At 46.2% G+C, this 23104-nt stretch overlaps 2 protein-coding genes across 2 annotated transcripts; one reads left to right on the top strand and one right to left on the bottom strand.

Moving 5' to 3' along the window:
* Positions 1–6: 6 nt before the first annotated feature.
* On the bottom strand, positions 7–5488 carry LOC120824300 (uncharacterized). The gene is made up of 2 exons (XM_040185020.2): positions 5025–5488; positions 7–4016 (listed from the first exon to the last, which is right to left on the bottom strand). The coding sequence occupies exon 2, from the start codon at positions 3997–3999 to the stop codon at positions 2341–2343; it is 1659 nt and encodes a 552-aa protein (XP_040040954.2). The 5' UTR covers positions 4000–4016; positions 5025–5488; the 3' UTR covers positions 7–2340.
* Positions 5489–7576: 2088 nt separating this feature from the next.
* Positions 7577–9917, top strand: LOC144411396 (proteasome assembly chaperone 4-like). Its single transcript, XM_078107900.1, has 3 exons — positions 7577–7979; positions 8830–8905; positions 9551–9917. Exons 1-3 carry the CDS (start codon positions 7785–7787, stop codon positions 9670–9672), a joined length of 393 nt encoding a protein of 130 aa, XP_077964026.1. The 5' UTR covers positions 7577–7784; the 3' UTR covers positions 9673–9917.
* The last annotated feature ends 13187 nt before the right edge of the window (positions 9918–23104 follow it).

Below are 23104 nucleotides of genomic sequence, written 5' to 3'. Positions count from 1 at the left end.
AAAGAGTTTACGATAACAGAATTTATTTTATGAGGCAAATGAAAAACTTTAAACATATTTAGAATTATTCCTTCTTCTTCAGCCTGAAACGTCCGTCTCCTTCTTGATTTCTGAGAAGATGCAATAAGGTTGACTTCCTCTCTCATCTGTCCCAGGAGTGAGACCAAAGCCTGGAGGGGTCTCGTCCTGTGGAACACAAACACAAGTGATGAGAACTTTTGAGCTCAAATACACAACCTTTACATTGTTGAGTTGGATCCGGCCTCCAACGATTGAACTTTAGTCTTAGTGAGGGATTACTTACTTTGCCCAATGAAAGAAGGGTGCCAGCCGCTCTTAAGTCGTCCATCCTTCTCGTCTGGTCCTGCAGTCCTCCATCCTTCTCATCTGGTCCTGTAATTGGCTTATCTTGTCCGTCGTTAAGGGGATCCTGGATAAGCGTTGTCTGGTTCAGTCCCCTTCACCTTAGGGTTCTTAACTATAAGGACTATAGAGACTTTCTGGAAACTTCAGGTTTGGTATGCATGTTATTATACTTACCTTTGTCTGGTGAAGACATCTAAACGACATGAAGGAAAATACAACACAGAATAACAACCATACCCTGTAAACCTACCTCTGGTCTCTGCATATAGCATCAACTATTAATCAAAATTAAAATTAATAAAGAAGAGGTATGTAAAAACTCTGCTGCAAGATGCAACCTGCTGTCTGTCTGGGACTTTATCAGTCCTGACCAGACTCAAAGGTTTCACATCCTGCAGCGAGCTGAATGTCGCTCTCGATCCAAATCGCTGCTCTCAGCCCACTGACAGTATCTTCTGTGTGTGGGGGGGCCGAGGCCTGAATTGGAGGGAGGAAACAACAGGTACTCATCTGCTCGGATGAGTATCACTCTCAATCCGAGTCGCTGTCTGGAGCCCACTTCATTGAGAAGGGGCTGAGGCCTCAGGTAGTCCTCTTTCCAGGTCATCTGGAGGAGGGGCCAAGGCCTGAGGTAGAAGGGGCTGTGTCCACGTCGTCCTCCTCACTGTTCCTCTGCCTTTTCACTGACCCCGTCCCTTGTCATCCTCTGGCCTGCTTGGTGGACACTCACTGTTCCTCTGTCTTTTCAAACTTACCTGCCACGGGTCGCAAACTTAAAATCCATAAAGAAGATTCATGTAAAAACTCTGCTGCAAGATGCTACCAATAGCCAACTTCGCTAAACACGAGGGAATGCTGTCTGGGGCTTTTTCAGTCCTGACCAGACAAACAAAGGTTTTACATCGTGCAGCAAGCAGAATGTCACTCTCAATCCGAGTCGCTGTCTGGAGCCCACTTCATTGAGAAGGGGCTGAGGCCTGAGGTGGAGGGTTCTGCCTCCAGGTAGTCCTCTTTCCAGGTCATCTGGAGGAGGGGCCAAGGCCTGAGGTAGAAGGGGCTGTGTCCACGTCGCCCTCCTCACTGTTCCTCGGCCTTTTCACTGACCCCGTCCCTTGTCATCCTCTGGCCTGCTTGGTGGACACTCACTGTTCCTCTGTCTTTTCAAACTTACCTGCCATGGGTCGCAAACTTAAAATCCATAAAGAAGATTCATGTAAAAACTCTGCTGCAAGATGCTACCAATAGCCAACTTCGCTAAACACGAGGGAATGCTGTCTGGGGCTTTTTCAGTCCTGACCAGACAAACAAAGGTTTTACATCGTGCAGCAAGCAGAATGTCACTCTCAATCCGAGTCGCTGTCTGGAGCCCACTTCATTGAGAAGGGGCTGAGGCCTGAGGTGGAGGGTTCTGCCTCCAGGTAGTCCTCTTTCCAGGTCATCTGGAGGAGGGGCCAAGGCCTGAGGTAGAAGGGGCTGTGTCCACGTCGCCCTCCTCACTGTTCCTCGGCCTTTTCACTGACCCCATCCTTTGTCATCCTCTGGCCTGCTTGGTGGACACTCACTGTTCCTCTGTCTTTTCAAACTTACCTGCCACGGGTCGCAAACTTAAAATCCATAAAGAAGATTCATGTAAAAACTCTGCTGCAAGATGCTACCAATAGCCAACTTCGCTAAACACGAGGGAATGCTGTCTGGGGCTTTTTTAGTCCTGACCAGACAAACAAAGGTTTTACATCCTGCAGCAAGCAGAATGTCGCTGTCAATCGATGTCAGTATATTGGGGGGGCTGAGGCCTGAAGTTGAGGGAGGAAACCACTTAGTCCTTTGCTCAGCTCTTTTTTGAGGAGAAAACCAGGCCTGGTGGAGGGTGCTGCCTCCCTGTAGTCCTCTTCTCCGGTCCTCTAAGTGGAGGAGGGGTGTGTTCCTCCTCATCGTTTCTCTGCCTTCTTCATACTTACCGGCCTCTTGTCACTCTCAATCCGAGTCGCTGTCTGGAGCCCACTGCCAGTATCTTCTGTGTGTGGGGAGGGTGAGGCCTGAAGTGGAGGGTGCTGAGTCCCTGTAGTCCTCTTCTCTGGTCCTCTTGGTGGAGGAGGGGCCGAGGCCTGAAGTGGAGGGTGCTGAGTCCCTGTAGTCCTCTTCCCTGGTCCTCTTGGTGGAGGAGGGGCCGAGGCCTGAAGTGGAGGGTGCTGAGTCCCTGTAGTCCTCTTCCCTGGTCCTCTTGGTGGAGGAGGGGCCGAGGCCTGAAGTGGAGGGTGCTGAGTCCCTGTAGTCCTCTTCCCTGGTCCTCTTGGTGGAAAAGGCGCCGAGGCCTGAAGTGGAGGGTGCTGAGTCCCTGTAGTCCTCTTCCCTGGTCCTCTTGGTGGAGGAGGGGCCTTGACCTGAAGTACAAGGGGCTGTGTCCACGTGGTCCTCCTCACCGATCCTCTGCCTCTTCACACTTACCTGCCCTGTGTCGTCCTCTTGCCTGCTCCTCTTGGTGGACACTCCTGACATCTGAGGGACGGGGGTTGACGCATCTTCAGGACACTCCACGTGAGAAGAAGGTTGGGGCAGCAAGAAAGGGCCATCTTCATTTTCCTCTTCTTCCTCCCAGTCTATTCCTTCCACCTCGTCGTCAAACATCAAGGAGTCGTATCCAGAATCGTCGCTCTCCCATTCGAACTCGTCCTCCTCCTCCTCCTCCATGTCCAGTAACATCCTGTCCGCCTCCAGAGCATAGTACGCCAAATCCCTCCCGAAGTCCAAATGGTACGCCATCTCTTCATAGTCCTCCTCCTCTTCCTCCTCTTCCTCCTCTTCCTCCTCGTTAGGAGAGGGCAGGAGAACCAACACACCTTCACCCACGGGATCATCGGAGGCCAGGGGGAGAAACAGCACTTGTTGCAACTCCGTCGTGAAGCTCTGAGGTGGCTGTGTGAAAGGGTCATCTTCATCTTCCTCCTCTTCTTCCTCCTCGTCAGAAAACGCCCAGGGAAGCAGCTTATCTTCACCCACAGAATCCGGGCGTTCCACATCAGAGGCCAGGGGGAGAGACAGCACTCGTCGCAACTCCGTCATGAAGCTCTGAGGTGGCCACCTCTGGGTGAGAGGGTCCTCTTCATCTTCTTCCTCCTCTTCCTCCTCGTCCATCCCTTCCAGCTCCTCTTCATACAACCTGGAGTTGTAGCTGGATCCGTCGCTCTTCCAGTCGGACACCTCGCCCTCCTCTTCTTCCTCCTCCTCGTCAGAAAAGGCCCAGGGAAGCAACTTATCTTCACCCACCGAATCCGGACGTTCCACATCAGAGGCGAGGGGGAGAGACAGCACTCGTCGCAACTCCGTCATGAAGCTCTGAGGTGGCCACCTCTGGGTGAGAGGGTCCTCTTCATCTTCTTCCTCCTCCTCTTCTTCGTGGTAGCTAGATCCGTAGCTCTCCCAGTCGGACTTGTCGTCTTCCTCCTCCATGTCTTCCTCCTCTTCCTCCTCTTCTTTTTCCTCTTCCTCTTCCTCGTCAAAGAAGGCCTGGGGAAGAAACTCACCTTCACCCACAACATAAAGCTCACCTACCTCTACCTCATCAGAGGGGTTGCAGATGGGGAGAACACCGGGGTTGTCCCCGAGGATCCTGCAGTCTTCAGCGGGACGCTCCATGACTCAGCCAACACCAGCTTTGAAGGAAACATTAAAGCTGTCAGGATCTCTCATTACATGAAATAGTTCTGGATTACATAATCAATAATCAAATATTTAATTTGTAAAGTCGACAGCTGATCACCACAAAAACTATGACTGCACGACACAAGGAGTCACCAACACACATGAAGCATGTCCTTTGAACCGTAACATGAAACAGCTCTGCCTCTGTCAAGCTGAACAGATAACACATGGCAAACCAACTATAACAATAATAATACAACAATTAATGTAAATAATATCCTGCCTACTGTTATGGTTTTATGTGGCAAAAAAAAATGCGGTAGGGTTTCTAATATAAAAAAGCTTCTAATCAGCGGGTCAACTGAGCCACTGTTGGAGCTCTGGACAGAGACGTGGATTCTGCATGTGTGTCATTACTTTGCAATAAAAAGCGTGGACCTGTTTGATGTGCATTGAACTAGTGAGTCAGTGAAACACGGCGGCATTGATCCAACATAACCACTTGATCTTCTTTAATGTCTCTTTATTCTACCAGACAGTGTATGAGTTGCACATCGCAGCGCGTGAGGAGGTGCAGCACGCGCACATCGCGCAATACCAGAGACGTGGTGTGTGCAGCGTGCAACAATACATTCATAGAAGTTTCAACCATCGTGACGTCGCCTCTCAGCCGTCGCTATCGAATCATCATTCGGATCACTATTTAAACGTTCTATGAATACGTTCTCAGCGCCATCTTTTTTCACAAATTTCAATGTTAAACTTCGACGATTTGATACCCTAAAACCGAAATAATAGTGTTTTAAAAGCTCTACACTAATTGTTGACACATTCCGCAGATGTCCCGCGACATTTAACTGACCCCGCGCCGCAAATAATCCTCCTACAGGGAGAAATCATCGACTGAGTGTCTTTGTCCACCAAATCACACTTCTTTCACCGTTAAACTCAATGTATCGTACTCATTTGTAAGCTGGGAACCCTTCTAAGGGCGTAAGGGGGTCAGAAAGTTGTCTTACTTGCGCACCGGAGGTCCCAATCACAGCCGACGTCCTCCAGCAGGTGCTCGTCCGCGATGCTCAGCCGCCTGAGGGCCTTTTTCAGCCTCTTCTGTGCTCCACAAGAGTTGTTATCTAGTAGTTCACTTCTCCAACAAGATTCGTATCGATAGATTTCGTCCAGCAGTTAAAAACTCAAAGAGTTCGCTTTCAACAGTTTGATTTCACAAGAGGTTTAAAGTTCGTGTTCAAGTCAAAGTGCAAATGGAACGATCAGAAAGTCTGCTGACCTTAAGTAACCTCGGGCGGGTCATCGCTCCGTTGCCAAGGCACTTAAGAACGCGCGTGCGTGCCTGTTTGTGCTCTCGTTTTTATTAAATAGATCTCGTTTTTTAATTGATTACGGTATTATTTATGTTCTTTTTAGCGATTCATGCCCATTCAATACAGTTTACTTGTGAACATCTTTTTCTTAAACTCCAAAAAAGCGGCATATGTTTGTATGTATTTAATTTAATTATCGAAATAACAGGTCTTAAATTGCGCTATAAGATCAATGTGAGAGTTTACGGTGAGATTTAGATGATGAGTTGGGAATTAATAAACCACCAGAAATTAAACTGTTTACTTAAAGGTGTATTTAAAGGAAATGTTATAAACTTATGAAATGTAAACTTTGGAGTGATATCACAACGTTTCCACATGTTTAAAATCATTCAATCTGAACTATATTTATGTGGATATCATAAATCCGAAGTATCCGTGTTTCGCTAAAAACACGGTTATTTCGGATGCAACATAGTCAGAGGTTCAAAGTAAGATTGTTTTGAGGTTGGACTGTTGTGTGATTGACTTCATTTTGGTGAAATTCATGATTCATCAAACGGTTTCAGCTTTAAAGTATTTCTGTATCACATGAATAATAATATTATAATAACCGTCGTGCGTTTCCATTTAAATACATGTGATCTAACACCCTCAGAGGTGAAATGATCAGAGCAATTAAAGCGGATTTCTTGAAGCCTTTTGATGGAATATAAACGCGATCGAGGTTTTTTTGTGTTTTTCATGAGCTCTGGTTTTAGGTTTGTTATTGCAGATTTTCTGCATTAGTGTGTCAGTGAGGTGAAGAACTACAGCACTGCTTCAACATGTTTAGGAAAGGATTCTAAATTGAGATGAACGTGTCACCTCCATTCAGCTGCCAACGAAGAAAAAAATGTATACAAGTATTTATCATAATTCAACCTCCACATTGAGAGACAAAATCACGGTATTTAAACCCCACGTTTAGGACTGTTACGTCCGGTCCATAAGGGAATAAGGTGTTGGCACAACAACTTATTAAGACAACTTAATAATACAACTTAATAAGTTGTTGGCACCCCCTCTCTCCCTCTCTCCCCGCACGCGCACAGACATTTTGGGGGGCAGGTGCTCAAAATCCCCAAACAAAAGGACACCCATCGCCAAAATTATTCATGAAATTAAAAATAATATTGATAAATAAATAAACAGACAGAGTTGAAGCATAAGCAGCATTACATTAATAATATACCACAATACACCTCACCAGACCGTCATGTAGCTCAACTTAAGACCTGTGATTTCAATAATTAAAATAATTAAATTAAATTATAGTGAACGGCAGTTTAAGCCTGATTTCAGTTGTTGACTTCCTCCTGTAATGAGACATCTCGTCTTAGAATAACGGATGAGGAAGAAGAGGAGAATATTTAAAGTAGATGAACATGTTTCCTACAGGGAACATTTTGATTAAAACATGAATGTTTCTAAGAAATGAAGTCAGGCAACAGAAAGCACAAACTAATCAAATAAAACAAATTCAAATCCCGAGTTCAACAAGATGTGTGAGCGATCAGAAAGATGTGTGTTAACTGCTCCCAAAATAACAAAATCCTAAATATTCTAATAGGCTAATTTACTCGCTCCAACGTTAATGGTAACTTGATCTCAACTGTCTCTAGTGACAAAAATCAGCCAACGAATCAGAGGGTTTGTTATTGAACCCTGTAACACATCTAGTTGTCTTTTTATTTATTATGATATAATACTAAATACTAAATTCATGTATTAATTAATATGTTTTACTGTTGAGTCGGCATGAAGTTAAATAGTTAGTCACCATACAACTAAAAATGATTATATAGTGATAAACTAACGTAATTTACATGTCTAACTACTGCAGAAAGTAGACTCGGTCGTGCGACGCTGGGGCGACGTAGAAAGAAGAAAGAAAGAGCTTTTATTGCACTATTTAAAGGTGGATGCAGGAAATCTTATTGTGAACGCACAGAATTGGGTTCCCGGACATGTTAACAGCGTTTTTGATAATTTTGACGACCTTCCAACCACATTTATTTGTAAATTAAATATATATGTGACTTTTTTTGTTTGCATTTGCAATTATTGAGACTGATCGGACTCCATAGATTCATGGCGACAATATGAATTTATTGAAGTGTTTCAATCACCACACTGTAGTTTCATGGCGTAAACCAGTTGCAACGATAAGGTCGTACTAATCCTGTTCGTGTGGCCCACCTGGGATTTGGGAGCGGTTTTCTCATCGTGTATCTCATCATAAACGTTTTCCCGGCTCTGACCAGCTGTTTCGGTGTTGCCGTGGACGCGCACGTTCACTTGTGCGTCCTGACGATCGATTGCTTTGGGCTGCCGCTCTCGCGTCACCAGGAAGCAGCGGTAGCCCTTTCTGTTTGTAGCTCGCGCCTTCGCTTTAACGTTAACCGTGGCCGGTAGATGCGCACTTGCACGGGGATGAGCGACGCACGCAACGGAGAGGCGTCTGCGGCCATTACGGTGCACAATTTCTCGGAGAGGATTTTGGAGCAGGTGATACACTTCCACGTGATGAAGCTCAGCGGCGGGTTCTTCCTCTGGGTCGGTTCCAGTCCGGTTCTGTCCAACCTCGCGGTGTCGATGGGCAGCAGATACGTGAGGACACGAGTTGCTTCTTTTCTTTTATTGCCTCTTCATACTTGTACGCTACGCGTTTAAACCACGGGCTGTTGATCTGCTACACTTTATTTCGGGGAACAACTTTACTAATTGACGTTTTAACGATACTGAGAGCTTGTAGAACGGGATGTTTCGGTCCTAAAGCTGCTGACGTTATCCATCATTTCACGCCACGCGTAAACATCAGACGTGATCAGTCGATTAACCAGTTACCTCACAATGTAAATAATCATTGCACAGTAGTTATAAACTAGTAAATAAATGATCTACTGCTTTAGTGCACGAGTAATAATGTAATGTGTAATGTGACAGTGTGTCTAAGGCTACAATTTCCCTCAATTGTGTATTTATACATTTTTTATTATTGACTTTAAAAAAATACCTTTTAGAAACTGTTTTAGGCCACGCATTAGTAAATATAAGACTTGTTTTCATCTCTCTAACTTTATTGAGACTTTTTTTCGTTGATGCACAGTCCGATGAGGTTGACAACGAGAATACACGACGTTGAGGAACTGGCACACTTCACTGCTGTTTATTTCAATTGTTATTTCTATACTCATTGACAGATTGTAGTGTGTTGTTTATTGCTCATCGATGGCTTAGTGTCCTCTGACTACAACACAAACCGGAGACAACTGAACTGTTGTCTGACGGGAGTCACTAGGGGTAAAAACAGGGTTCAGGATCTGTTGCCTTCACTTCTATTATTATATAGATATATTAAGAAAGTCAGAATTTTGGATGTGAGACAGTTCATTATTTTTTCCCCCTGAAAAGACACTAACTGCAGGTGTACACATAGTTTTGTTTTTCTTGTCTGCAGGATTCGATGCCATTATCTACATTAGTCATGGGGGACCCATCCAATACCGCTGCTAATTCTATGGCACAGAGATTAGGTAATCATGCATGACGTATAACGTTTTTAGTTACTAAAACGTTGGAGCACTTTTGTAATGTGGTTTGATTTTCTGTATCTTTAAATAGGTTATTTGTATGTTTGAGCTCATTTGAGAAACCCTGAACCGTAAAATGCTAATAATTCTCAAAATGCTGCGCGGATGTTTTGAATTCATGAGTCAGTTAGACATTCATTTGATTTATATTATTTATTTTTTTAAACTCACTTTTTATTTTGTTTTCAACGACATGACAACATGCATTTTCAGGCAGTTACTTTCTTTGTCCATTTTACAGTTGTATGTAGTCTTGTTACACATGATATTCAGGTGCTATGTACATTTGATTTATATCATGGATTTGAATTATTAACTAAGTTCTTCACCGGTCGCATGTCAATTCATCTTTTCAAGTAGATCTTCAACCCTCGCATCATTTCATTAAATGTGTGATAAACACACAGACGTGTTGTGGCAAGCTTTCTACGGTGTTTGTCATTCTAAAAAGGCTTTTAAAAATAATTCCTTTCAGATCTCCACAAACCTCTTAGTCTGACTCTAGTGTAATTGTGTTGTAAAGCAAACAATTAATTTTACAATCCAAACTAAACGGGAGGTAACGGTCTGTGTCTGTCTGTCTTGCAGCAAAGAAGACCAAAAAGCAAGTGTTTGTGAGTTACAGTCTTCCGATGACGGACTCCAACCTCAGTCTTTCGGTGGAGCAGAGGATCAAAAAGGAGGTGGAGCTTCACCCTGAACACTTTTGATCACATTCGATTATTTACTCCTGTTTTGTGTAGAGCTGAGGATAAGATGGGAAGAGGGGTAGAAGTAGCGTTTCTTCCATTTGGAACTCCTGCAGACACTGTCGTGGTACAACAAGAATCACCACAAACTGTCACATCAAGTGTTCTTTTATTGACACAATAAATTAAGTGGTTTATTATCAAAACATGTAGGCCTATGGCTTTTTGTACAAATGCGTCATATTAAAAAAATACCATTAAGAAAACAGCATTAGTGGTTGAGTTTTTTTTCACTGTTGAAAACATACAAACTAGTAAACGGTACAGGGTGTTCAAAATACGTGCTGTGTACTACACATGAATATTGTCTATATGAATGAAAATTGGTTTATCCATTCAAAGATCTTGTATCCTATAAAAGTTGATGGTCCCTACATTATGAATGGTACATGTATCCATACATTACATTTGTATGCAGTCCTAAAGGATACTTATCTAGTAAAGTGTATTTTTGTACACCGATCACATCTAGGCCAGGTCTGTGCAGGCTGCGCTGCTCTATTCTAATCTTCACAAACGTTTATTTAAAAAAAACTGTAAAATATTGTGCTTTCTGGCTATAGTTACACATCCTCTGAGCAGGATTACAACATTACCACAGTACAGAGAACAAGGAGTGGGAGTGGAAATACCTTCTAATTAGCAGATATTTCAAGCAACAAAACTGCCCTTTGGAGCAGGAGAAAATAAATACTGGTTACCTTGAATTGAAATCTTCTGTTCCTTTAAAAAATTTAAAAAAAAAGTAACAGAGCCATCATGATAAAGCCATTGAAATGCTGAGAAGCGTAATAAGACATACGGTTGCACACTCGACTGGTAAACTCTCATGTCCGTTCAACTCTCAGGTTTTATTCAGCGCCACTCGCCCGTCTCTACGAGCTGCACGTGGAATCTGCCAAAGGTCTCCGGCTGTTGGTCCCATCCGACAACCATCATACACCAATATAGCGGTAATGCTTTCTTGTGTCTACACTGACCTCGTCTGTGAGGAGAAAGTGCCACAACAGACTTCTAGCAGAGGAACAACAAATACCAAATTAAAAAAAGGAAACATGTGTGGTAAGCGTGAGGTGGGGTAGGAACTACCCCAATAATCTATGTTTTTAACTAGGGGGAAAAGAAAGAAACTAAAGGAAACCAGCAACGCCACCCTGGGAGAAATCACCCAGGGAAAAGAAAGAAATCTATGAATAAGGTAAATTACTAAATCTAAACAAAAGGACAACACAAGTTCGTTACACTGAGCAGGCGAGAGACGTGCTTCCAAAAGCATATACAACAGTTTATTGGGCACAATTCAAATCTAAAAAAAAGTTATCCTATTTGTATAAATTATCATGTATTCCAGGGCTGGGGCATTTGTGCTCAAGGTGAGTGAGGGGTGGGAGTATAAACTTAAAATGGGAGCACCACAATCCAAAATTAACACTCCAAACACACAAGGGCAAAGCAAAACAAAGGAGGGGAGTGAATAAGACACTACACACGAAGGGACACCATCACCAAACAGGATCACCAGTGAGGCCCTCAGCACCTGGAATCACAAAGATGGACAGTTAATGGGAGACTGAAAATAAATTCAACAACAATAGAGATCCAATACAAATCAAAAAGAAAGGAAAATATCAAAACAGGTTACAGTTTGAACTCAAAGAACTAAACAAAATAATAAAGAAAAATCTCCCTTGCCATCCACCTCCTATTTCAGGCAGCTAAACATGAAAACATAATACAATAGGCATAAAAATGCGGACAACGGGATTTCCACACCCGAACGCAGCAGCAGGCAATGTCCGTAAAAAGTGTGGGTTTTATCCCCACACAAAGCAGCAGCAGTCCAAAACGGGTCAGGACAGTCGGGACCTCAGCGTGGCATAGCTCCGGGACAGAACGAGCAAACACGCAGTCCGACCTGCCAGCGCCTGCACATAAACGCAAGTTTATTACGGTGCCGACTAGATCGCCGACGCGCAATAGACTGCAACATACCTGCACGGTGGAACAATTTGCACAACCCTGCAGAGAGTGCCGAGCGTCTGCCGAACCTGCAGCCAGGTAAACCCGGAAGGGGGAGGTGCGTATCAGCTGTCAGAGAGCGAGCAGATCTACAGGTCCCTCCTTATATAATAAATTAAAGGGGGACAATACTGCGAGTGGACGGAGCCACTGGAAAAGCAGTCATCCTGCTACAATCTACCCCCACTCTTTGTATCGCCGTCCCGACGATAAACTAAATGCGTGCTTAACTCCAGGGTCTAAAGAGTGCAGTGACTAAGTGTGATACGGGGCGTTCGGAAATTGCAGCCCCCGATGCCAAGTCCCCCACTGGCCTTGGAATGCGGTGGACATTAGGATGGTGGCCAGCAGTTGACCGCGTTGACCTCCGGGGTGGCAAGTTAATGGGGTCAGAGGAGCTGGTGAACGGAGCAACTGGGGATGCAGATGGCAGGTCTGGATTCAGAACAGGGGGCACTGATGGACCTGGCACAGTGGGATCCATGTTAGGTCGATGGTGTAGTTGTTGAGGAGCGGTTTCAGTCTCGGCCCGTGCCCGAGTGGCTGGAAAGGTGGGGAGGGGAGCAGTCCTAGGGACCAGGAACAACAAGTCACCATCACAGGAGGACTCAGAGACTGGGCTGTCAGGGGGCGGTGCATAACTGGCCACCGCATGGTCAGGGGGCTCTGCTCCAACCACCGCCTTCAACAAGGTACGGTGAACATGCTTTACTTTAGACAGATCATCCTTTGGGGCTATTGTGTAGACGGCGCCTCCTTCCTTTGGTGCTTTGAGGACTGAATACACTGTCGAGCTCCAGCGGTCTTTCATCTTGTGACGCCCCCTGGTACTCAAGTCGCGCAGGAAGACTGACTGACCTCCTTTCAGTGGTTCACCTCTGAGGTGCTGATCATGCGCCGTCTTTCTGCGCTCCGCTGCAGTCTTCATGCATTCTCTTGCACCATCAAACGCAATCTGCAACCGGGCCTGATGCTCTTGGATCCATTCATGAACACCTCCACTGACAGGGTCCTGGACTCTGGCCAACAGGAAATCGATGGGGAGTCTGGGCTCCTGACCAAACATTAAAAAGAATGGTGATTCGCCAGTGGTTTGATGGGGAGTGGTGTTGTAAGAATAAAGGACTTGTGGGAGGCAAGAGGTCCAGTCTCTTTTTCGGGATGGAGGCAGTGTGCGGAGGAGGTTATGGAGAGTTCGATTAAATCTTTCACACTGACCATTGCCAGCTGGGTGATATGGAGTGGTGCGAGATTTTTGGATGCCATAAAGACTGCAAAGTTGCTGGATAAGTGCACTCTCGAAGTTGCGTCCCTGGTCCGAATGTATCCTTGCAGGAACCCCAAACTTCGAAAACCACTCCACCACCAAAACATGGGCTACAGTAGAAGCATGTTGATCACGGGTGGGGATGGCGAGCGTATATTTACTGAAGATGTCTGTCATCACCAAGACATTTTCCATGCCATTTTGAGCGGGCTCCAGCAGGGTGTAATCAATGGCGAGGATCTCATTTGGTCTTGCTGCAAAAAGGTGTCCCATGGGATTCCTGGCAGCAGGCTGACGGTCCTTGGCAACTTGACACCGCTCACAAGCTTGGCACCACTGTGCGACCTTTGTTGACATACCCGGCCAATAACACCTGGATCGTAGAAGAGCGAGGGTCCGTTCCACACCCTGATGGCCATGTTCTTGGTGAACCTGTGTCAACACTTCAGGAACTAAAACTGCAGGCAGGAGCAGCTGGAGGATGGGCTCAGCTCCATCAGGGCGCAAGGTCTGCCGATACAGGATGTCGCCCCGCTTAACCAGCCGGCCCCATTGACGCAGCAGGATCAATGCGGGAGGTGAGAGCTCTTGTCGCTCTGCGTAACTGGGACGCCGTCCTTCCTCCCAGTACCTCTGGACTTCCCGAATGACCGAATCAGCCTGCTGCAGGTTGTGGATATCGTCAGGGGTTCTCTCAGGTAAAACAGTCACAGTTGCTTGTGTCACGACCGTTTTATTCACTTTTAGGACCTGCTGGAGTGGTTCCGGGAGTGGTGTGCCAGGGAGCATGGCCGTCAGATCTAATGGGCCAGGCGGATGCTGACGGGACAAAGCATCCGCATTTCGGTTGCTTCTGCCGGAACGGTACTTGATCTCGAAGTCGAAAGAGGCCAACTGAGCTGCCCAGCGCTGTTCCGTGGCGCCAAGCTTAGCAGTCGCCAAATGACTGAGTGGATTATTGTCCGTGTAGACTATGCAGCGGTGGCCCAACAGATACTCTCGGAACTTTTCGGTCATAGCCCACTTTAGGGCTAAAAACTCCAGCTTCATGGAACTATAGTTTGCCATATTACGCTCGGTGGGCTTCAGTCCGCGGCTGGCATAAGCTATGGGCCTCACCTTGCCGTTTTGCTCTTGTGATAACACTGCACCCAACCCACCATAACTGGCGTCAACCTCGAGGATGAAGGGCAGTGAAAAGTCTGCGTAAGCAAGCACAGGGGCATTAGTGAGCTTGGTCTTAAGTGTCTCAAAACAGTCTTTAAGCTCCTCTTTCCAGTGCTCAGGGCTCAGCTGTGGGGACCGCTGGACCCGTCTAGACTTTGTGCCTCCAAGCTCAGCAATCAGTCGGTGGAGGGGGGCTGCCAGCGTTGCAAAGCCCTCCACGAAGCGGCGATAGTAGCTTGCGAAACCCAGGAAAGACCGAAGCTCAGAGACCGTCTGGGGAGGCTGCCACTTTGCCACGGCCTCTATTTTGGATGGGTCCGTGGCGACACCGTTGGCCGATATAATGTGGCCGAGATACCGCACCTCTGGCTGAAAAAAGGTGCATTTGGAGAGCTTGGCCTTGAGTCTCTCCTGTTTCAGACGGGCTAGTACCACGTCAAGTCGCTGAAGATGCTGCTCTACAGTAGAAGAGAAAACAACAATGTCATCTAGGTATAAAAGCAGAGACAGACCTTGTTCATCGCCAAAGATCCTCTGCATTAATCTTTGAAAAGTGCCAGGTGCATTACAGAGTCCGAATGGCATACGGTTCCACTCAAACAGGCCGAACGGTGTACAAAACGCCGTCTTCAGTCGGTCCTTCTCCGTGACCTCAACCTGGTTGTACCCACTGGCCAGGTCCATGGTAGAGAACCAGCGTGCACCCGTCAAGGCATCCAATGATTCTTCAATGCGTGGCAGCGGGAACGCATCTTTCCTGGTCTTGGCATTTAGTTGCCGGTAATCGACACACATACGCAGGCTCCCATCCTTCTTCTTTACAAGCACAATGGGGGAGGCATAGGGGCTACAACTCTCTCTAATTACCTGAGCAGAAAGAAGCTGATTAATGTGGTCTTTGACAGCCTCATAATCAGAAGGGGATACACGCCTGTAGCGTTGCGTGACTGGGGCCTCGTCTAACAGAGGAATGTCATGAGAGATGAGGTTAGTGCAGCCTAAATCACCGTCATGAGTAGAGAAAATAGGACTGTACTTTCTAAGGAGAGACCTCACCTGACCTTGCTCTTCAGGGGAAAGAGAAGACAGATCTAAACCCTCAATCTGGTCTGGCACGGTAGGTAAGGCGGTGTGAGAAGCTACAATGGCTACAGTGGATGGGACCTCTGCGATTCCTGCAGGGAGGCTGACAACACTCACTTTTTGTAAAGTGCCAAGAACAGTGCATGGGTACAGCAGTACTTCTATAGAGCCAACGTTTACAATGGGTATGTATGCTGTACCTCTAACTACCCTCACCACAGATGGAGAAGCCAACAAACCTGCAGGTAAACCGGAGTCAAGGGGCTCAAACAACACTGTGCTATCGGTACCCTGCCCTGAGCAAGTAGCTGCGACTATCTGCATCACACCACCTGCAATACGACAGGCACGCCTACCTCTGACCTTTGCCTTCCCAGACAGCTCCTGGGAGGTCTGCGTGGTCACCTGATGGTACTCCTGTAATGCCTGCGTGACAGGTTGTGGGGCCTGCGTGACAGAGGGCAGATTAAACAGGGACAAACCATGCTGCACAAAGAGCTCTTGATAACATTTCTGGATCACGTTCATTCCCAACACACCAGGGGCCTGAAGAGAAGCATTACCAGGGGGGTCTTTTACCACCAAGATACCACACAGTGAAACTAGTTTACCGCACAACTCAACATCGAGCTCCAAATAACCCAGGTATGGGATGCTCAAACCATTAGCTGCCCTTAGCTGTAACCAGCTACAGGCTTTGAGCCGCTCCTGACCCCAAGGTTCAAAATGTTTTTGAAAGAAGCTTTCTGTAACGGTAGAAACCATAGAGCCGGTGTCAATCAAACATGGCACCTTGACTCCTCCCATGAGAACCTCTAAATAGGGACAGGACGACACCAGTCTGGGGCCTTGAGCTAGCCCACCAGACACAGGGCGTGAGCCATGAGGGGCCCCACCTAAACTGTGGCTCTGCAGTTTGGTGGGTGCTAGTTTTCCGGAGCCGTGCTGGGTTCTGCCTGCCTAGCAGACGGCCTGGAATCTGGTGAAGAAAACTGGGGGCGGGAATTGCGCACACCGTCACAGTCTCTCGCAAAATGGCCTGGTCTCTGACAGCGATGACACACTCTGGGCCCACGATGCGCTGTATGACTACCAGCATGAGGGCGCTGCATATGAGCGAGGGTCTGGGTTAAATGGTTGAGCTGCTCTTGTTGCAGCCTCAACATTTCCTTCAACTCTACCATTTCTGAGGACGGAGGGACACATACAACAGAATGAGCACCCTGAACTCCATACTGAATGCCACTGATGGAAGGGACGGAGTTACTGCGGCCTCTGAAGGTGCTGGGCAGACCTTCACGCTCCCACCTAATGGCTTCCCCTCTGACGTCGAGCAAGGTAGCTGCAGGTTGATGACGAACAAACTGTTTAAGCTCTCGCCTCAGGGTGCTGTCTAAGACCTGCTCAACAAACTGATCCCGCAACAGACTATCTGTATTAAGCATTCCAGGCGGTGCACGCTGCTTCACCCTTTCCATAAGGCTCATGAGAGCGAGCGAAAATTCGAGTAGCGTTTCCCCTTCATGTTGCTTACGAGAGAAGAATGCTTCCTGCAAGGCCACATACGACTCAGAACAGCCATAGAGTTCTTGTAATATAGTGATTAGTCTAGCTGGATCCCCGCGCTCTGTGCTGGGGCGGTATTTAATTTCCTCCCGTGCTTCTCCCTCTAAATGGTCATACAGAAAGTAGGCCTGATCAGCTGGGGCTAAATGACGAGCCCGCATACACGACTGTAGCTCTTCAAGCCACTCGCTCAGAGCTATCCCTGACCTTCCTCTAAACATAGGGCACTTTCTGTCTCGGGGCACGAACACTAACCTCTCGGCTGCAGGGGCACTGGCAGAAGTAAGGGCAGTCGGCAGTACTGAGGAGGTTGAAGGTGTAGCACTAGAGGGCGGCACCAACGAAGCTTGACGCAACCTCTCATTGTCAGCCTTTAACTGCGCAACCAGAGCTCGCAACTCTTGCATTTCTTCCTCCATGGTTGCCAGGGGACTGCTGCTGCTTTGTCTTATTCAGAAAAACAACAAAAAAAACAAAAAACAAACAACAAAAAAACAAAGGAACACACGTCTCTGCCTTTTTTTTTTTTTCAGTATAAGTCCTGCCAGCAACGCCAAGTTTGTGGTAAGCGTGAGGTGGGGTAGGAACTACCCCAATAATCTATGTTTTTAACTAGGGGAAAAAGAAAGAAACTAAAGGAAACCAGCAACGCCACCCTGGGAGAAATCACCCAGGGAAAAGAAAGAAATCTATGAATAAGGTAAATTACTAAATCTAAACAAAAGGACAACACAAGTTCGTTACACTGAGCAGGCGAGAGACGTGCTTCCAAAAGCATATACAACAGTTTATTGGGCACAATTCAAATCTAAAAAAAAGTTATCCTATTTGTATAAATTATCATGTATTCCAGGGCTGGGGCATTTGTGCTCAAGGTGAGTGAGGGGTGGGAGTATAAACTTAAAATGGGAGCACCACAATCCAAAATTAACACTCCAAACACACAAGGGCAAAGCAAAACAAAGGAGGGGAGTGAATAAGACACTACACACGAAGGGACACCATCACCAAACAGGATCACCAGTGAGGCCCTCAGCACCTGGAATCACAAAGATGGACAGTTAATGGGAGACTGAAAATAAATTCAACAACAATAGAGATCCAATACAAATCAAAAAGAAAGGAAAATATCAAAACAGGTTACAGTTTGAACTCAAAGAACTAAACAAAATAATAAAGAAAAATCTCCCTTGCCATCCACCTCCTATTTCAGGCAGCTAAACATGAAAACATAATACAATAGGCATAAAAATGCGGACAACGGGATTTCCACACCCGAACGCAGCAGCAGGCAATGTCCGTAAAAAGTGTGGGTTTTATCCCCACACAAAGCAGCAGCAGTCCAAAACGGGTCAGGACAGTCGGGACCTCAGCGTGGCATAGCTCCGGGACAGAACGAGCAAACACGCAGTCCGACCTGCCAGCGCCTGCACATAAACGCAAGTTTATTACGGTGCCGACTAGATCGCCGACGCGCAATAGACTGCAACATACCTGCACGGTGGAACAATTTGCACAACCCTGCAGAGAGTGCCGAGCGTCTGCCGAACCTGCAGCCAGGTAAACCCGGAAGGGGGAGGTGCGTATCAGCTGTCAGAGAGCGAGCAGATCTACAGGTCCCTCCTTATATAATAAATTAAAGGGGGACAATACTGCGAGTGGACGGAGCCACTGGAAAAGCAGTCATCCTGCTACACATGTCAAACCATTTGTGCCCTTTCATGCAAAAGAGAGTGTGGTTTAGCCAAATCCCTGGTGCTCCAACAAGTCGGCTGAACATCACAAACACTTGATTGTGTCTCTGACATTTAGTGCAAAATAACTTCTAAAGAATTACAAGATGCAGTGAAATTTTCTCCCTCAAACGAGTCAAAACCGCAAACGGAAACGTCCCCCGAGCGGACGTTACTCTGAGGGTCCGCTCCGCTTTGCCCGCTTCTTCTACCTGTCGATCCTTCTCGGACGGCAGTGCAACAAACTCCCCAAACAACACTTTCAAATTATTTAACGCACACTGACTTCAGATAGACTTGCTCAAGAACAATATTTTTTCTTTTGGCAACTCCTGAATGAATCATAGTCACAACAACGTGGCGCCCCCGGTGGTCGTGAGGTGCAACGGCGTGTCGTGGACGCGGGCGTAGTCCCCGTCGGTCTTGGCCAGTAGGAGGTGCTGTTCCCCCGGATGCAGCAGCGTCTGTCGGGTGAAGCTCTCTCCGTCGGCCAGGCTCTCGGGTAAAGGCTGGCCCCGCGGCTCGGGCAGCAGCAGCAGGCAGATGATGCACAGCAGGGTGCAGCAGGCGAAGATCACGTGGTGCAGGAAGTAGCCCTTCTGGTTGTGGAGAACCCTTTTTTTGTGTCTGAAATCTAGATTACACCTGATGCCAGAGGGTAGACACAATATCCACCTGAGGTACGCTGATGAATTCAACCAACTGGTGGAAAACTTTCTGGAACACACTTCAGAAAATCCAAAATAATGCCTGATTCTTTTGTGCACAAGGATCAGAGAGAATACAATTAATTGCGTTCAGACGCTTAGTTTAAAAATGTCTAAACTTTACTCAATTGTTATATACCCCTTTAAGAGAGAGAGAAGTTATTTGTCAAGTAAATTACTTGCTGCTCTCATCATGCATCTTGATATTTGTTGTAATTGTGGCTAATAAAACCTTGAAAAACAAAGATTAATTCAAGGCTTAACTATACAGCTGAAGTTAAGATGTTGTGAATTTTGTTAATTAATGAAGTCAGTTACATTACAAGACTTAATTTGAACAATGTCTCTCTGGAAATGAATTAATTGGCTTAAATAGACTTGGTTATGTTCCATTCATTAAATAGTTATCTCAGTTAATTTGATTTACGTTAATTGCTTTGCAGATTCAGAATATCATCAGAAAATTAGTAATTAGTAAGTAATTAGTACATCTATAATTATATAATTATAGATTAAGGTACCCAACAGTATATTTGCTCTACATTTTTTGGCTGCAACTGAAATTTAAGTAAATATAATCCAATTATAAATATTAATGTAAAACAGGCCTTTGCGCCTATTTAGATGTTTGGTCAAGTTTGAGGCTGATACCTGATACCTACTTGTACTTTTATTTAACATTTTGAACATATGAATTTTACTTGAAAGTGTTTCTGCAATATGTACCCGACACTCCGCCACATGCCGGGTTCACCTCCAGACCAATCTTTGTCTGCTTACTTATAAAACTGGACTGTGTCTCTGTTGCATCTTACTGTCAGTGGAGTAATTGTTTTAAATGTCCTGCCCCAATTTGAGGTACGGTAACTCTTAATTGTATTTTATTTGAAATCTAATAGTAATTTATTTGCAGTTGTGTGTGATTCCTTTGATTGATTGGTGGACTACTAAAAGGAAATACATGTAGGGAAGAAGTTGACAATGCTATCTTGCATTAACGCTTTAACAAATGCATTTGGTATTAACTTTTTGTTGACTAGTTGGGGCAGTTCAACCCTGTAAGAAGTGGATGCTTCTACATTGTAATCAGTGTACATATGATCTGTCTTAAAGGTCCAAAGAAACCTGACAAAAGTCAAATCTTTGGTGCACTCCACACTATAACATTTTCTTTAACCCAGGTTAAGGAAAATGATTTTTGATTAGCCCCACAGGAATATGGTTGAATACATTTTTGCAATAATTGATTACCCAGTATTACAAATAAAACCACTGTGGGGAAAAAATATTTCAGCAGAAATATAAAAAAAGGCCACCGTGTCAAAATAATCATAATAAATATTGGTCAGTAAGGCCACAAAATATAAAAAAAATGTCATTACTTTGGATGAGGGGCCGGCTTTTGGGTTGGATTCATTACCCAATATTTTAAAAAATGTAGGTATTTCCAATTTTTAAATAACTTCATTGTGTAGAGATAACAAGAGAAAAAGAGTTTACGATAACAGAATTTATTTCATGAGGCAAATGAAAAACTTTAAACATATTTAGAATTATTCCTTCTTCTTCAGCCTGAAACGTCCGTCTCCTTCTTGATTTCTGAGAAGATGCAATAAGGTTGACTTCCTCTCTCATCTGTCCCAGGAGTGAGACCAAAGCCTGGAGGGGTCTCGTCCTGTGGAACACAAACACAAGTGATGAGAACTTTTGAGCTCAAATACACAACCTTTACATTGTTGAGTTGGATCCGGCCTCCAACGATTGAACTTTAGTCTTAGTGAGGGATTACTTACTTTGCCCAATGAAAGAAGGGTGCCAGCCGCTCTTAAGTCGTCCATCCTTCTCGTCTGGTCCTGCAGTCCTCCATCCTTCTCATCTGGTCCTGTAATTGGCTTATCTTGTCCGTCGTTAAGGAGATCCTGGATAAGCGTTGTCTGGTTCAGTCCCCTTCACCTTAGGGTTCTTAACTATAAGGACTATAGAGACTTTCTGGAAACTTCAGGTTTGGTATGCATGTTATTATACTTACCTTTGTCTGGTGAAGACATCTAAACGACATGAAGGAAAATACAACACAGAATAACAACCATACCCTGTAAACCTACCTCTGGTCTCTGCATATAGCATCAACTATTAATCAAAATTAAAATTAATAAAGAAGAGGTATGTAAAAACTCTGCTGCAAGATGCAACCTGCTGTCTGTCTGGGACTTTATCAGTCCTGACCAGACTCAAAGGTTTCACATCCTGCAGCGAGCTGAATGTCGCTCTCGATCCAAATCGCTGCTCTCAGCCCACTGACAGTATCTTCTGTGTGTGGGGGGGCCGAGGCCTGAATTGGAGGGAGGAAACAACAGGTACTCATCTGCTCGGATGAGTATCACTCTCAAACCGAGTCGCTGTCTGGAGCCCACTTCATTGAGAAGGGGCTGAGGCCTGAGGTGGAGGGTTCTGCCTCCAGGTAGTCCTCTTTCCAGGTCATCTGGAGGAGGGGCCAAGGCCTGAGGTAGAAGGGGCTGTGTCCACGTCGCCCTCCTCACTGTTCCTCGGCCTTTTCACTGACCCCGTCCCTTGTCATCCTCTGGCCTGCTTGGTGGACACTCACTGTTCCTCTGTCTTTTCAAACTTACCTGCCATGGGTTGCAAACTCAAAATCCATAAAGAAGATTCATGTAAAAACTCTGCTGCAAGATGCTACCAATAGCCAACTTCGCTAAACACGAGGGAATGCTGTCTGGGGCTTTTTCAGTCCTGACCAGACAAACAAAGGTTTTACATCATGCAGCAAGCAGAATGTCACTCTCAATCCGAGTCGCTGTCTGGAGCCCACTTCATTGAGAAGGGGCTGAGGCCTGAGGTGGAGGGTTCTGCCTCCAGGTAGTCCTCTTTCCAGGTCATCTGGAGGAGGGGCCAAGGCCTGAGGTAGAAGGGGCTGTGTCCATGTCGCCCTCCTCACTGTTCCTCGGCCTTTTCACTGACCCCATCCTTTGTCATCCTCTGGCCTGCTTGGTGGACACTCACTGTTCCTCTGTCTTTTCAAACTTACCTGCCACGGGTCGCAAACTTAAAATCCATAAAGAAGATTCATGTAAAAACTCTGCTGCAAGATGCTACCAATAGCCAACTTCGCTAAACACGAGGGAATGCTGTCTGGGGCTTTTTTAGTCCTGACCAGACAAACAAAGGTTTTACATCCTGCAGCAAGCAGAATGTCGCTGTCAATCGAAGTCAGTATATTGGGGGGGCTGAGGCCTGAAGTTGAGGGAGGAAACCACTTAGTCCTTTGCTCGGCTCTTTTTTGAGGAGAAAACCAGGCCTGGTGGAGGGTGCTGCCTCCCTGTAGTCCTCTTCTCCGGTCCTCTAAGTGGAGGAGGGGTGTGTTCCTCCTCATCGTTTCTCTGCCTTCTTCATACTTATCGGCCTCTTGTCACTCTCAATCCGAGTCGCTGTCTGGAGCCCACTGCCAGTATCTTCTGTGTGTGGGGAGGGTGAGGCCTGAAGTGGAGGGTGCTGAGTCCCTGTAGTCCTCTTCTCTGGTCCTCTTGGTGGAAGAGGGGCCGAGGCCTGAAGTGGAGGGTGCTGAGTTCCTGTAGTCCTCTTCTCTGGTCCTCTTGGTGGAGGAGGGGCCGAGGCCTGAAGTGGAGGGTGCTGAGTCCCTGTAGTCCTCTTCCCTGGTCCTCTTGGTGGAAGAGAGGCCGAGGCCTGAAGTGGAGGGTGCTGAGTTCCTGTAGTCCTCTTCCCTGGTCCTCTTGGTGGAGGAGGGGCCGAGGCCTGAAGTGGAGGGTGCTGAGTCCCTGTAGTCCTCTTCCCTGGTCCTCTTGGTGGAAAAGGCGCCGAGGCCTGAAGTGGAG

Source organism: Gasterosteus aculeatus, chromosome 8 (assembly GCF_964276395.1).
Source record: "Gasterosteus aculeatus chromosome 8, fGasAcu3.hap1.1, whole genome shotgun sequence".
NCBI classification, from domain to species: domain Eukaryota; kingdom Metazoa; phylum Chordata; class Actinopteri; order Perciformes; family Gasterosteidae; genus Gasterosteus; species Gasterosteus aculeatus.
The sequence above is the reverse complement of the archived record's forward strand: the minus strand, read 5'-3'. Positions and strand labels throughout refer to the sequence as shown.

Excerpts from the sequence above, each read along its gene's own strand:
- LOC120824300 (XM_040185020.2), bottom strand. The coding sequence starts at position 3,999 with ATGGAGCGTCCCGCTGAAGACTGCAGGATCCTCGGGGACAACCCCGGT.
- LOC144411396 (XM_078107900.1), top strand. The coding sequence starts at position 7,785 with ATGCGCACTTGCACGGGGATGAGCGACGCACGCAACGGAGAGGCGTCT. Across the intron at positions 7,980-8,829 it reads TGTCGATGGGCAGCAGATAC|GATTCGATGCCATTATCTAC; the intron begins GTGAGGACACGA and ends TCTTGTCTGCAG. Across the intron at positions 8,906-9,550 it reads TTCTATGGCACAGAGATTAG|CAAAGAAGACCAAAAAGCAA; the intron begins GTAATCATGCAT and ends TCTGTCTTGCAG.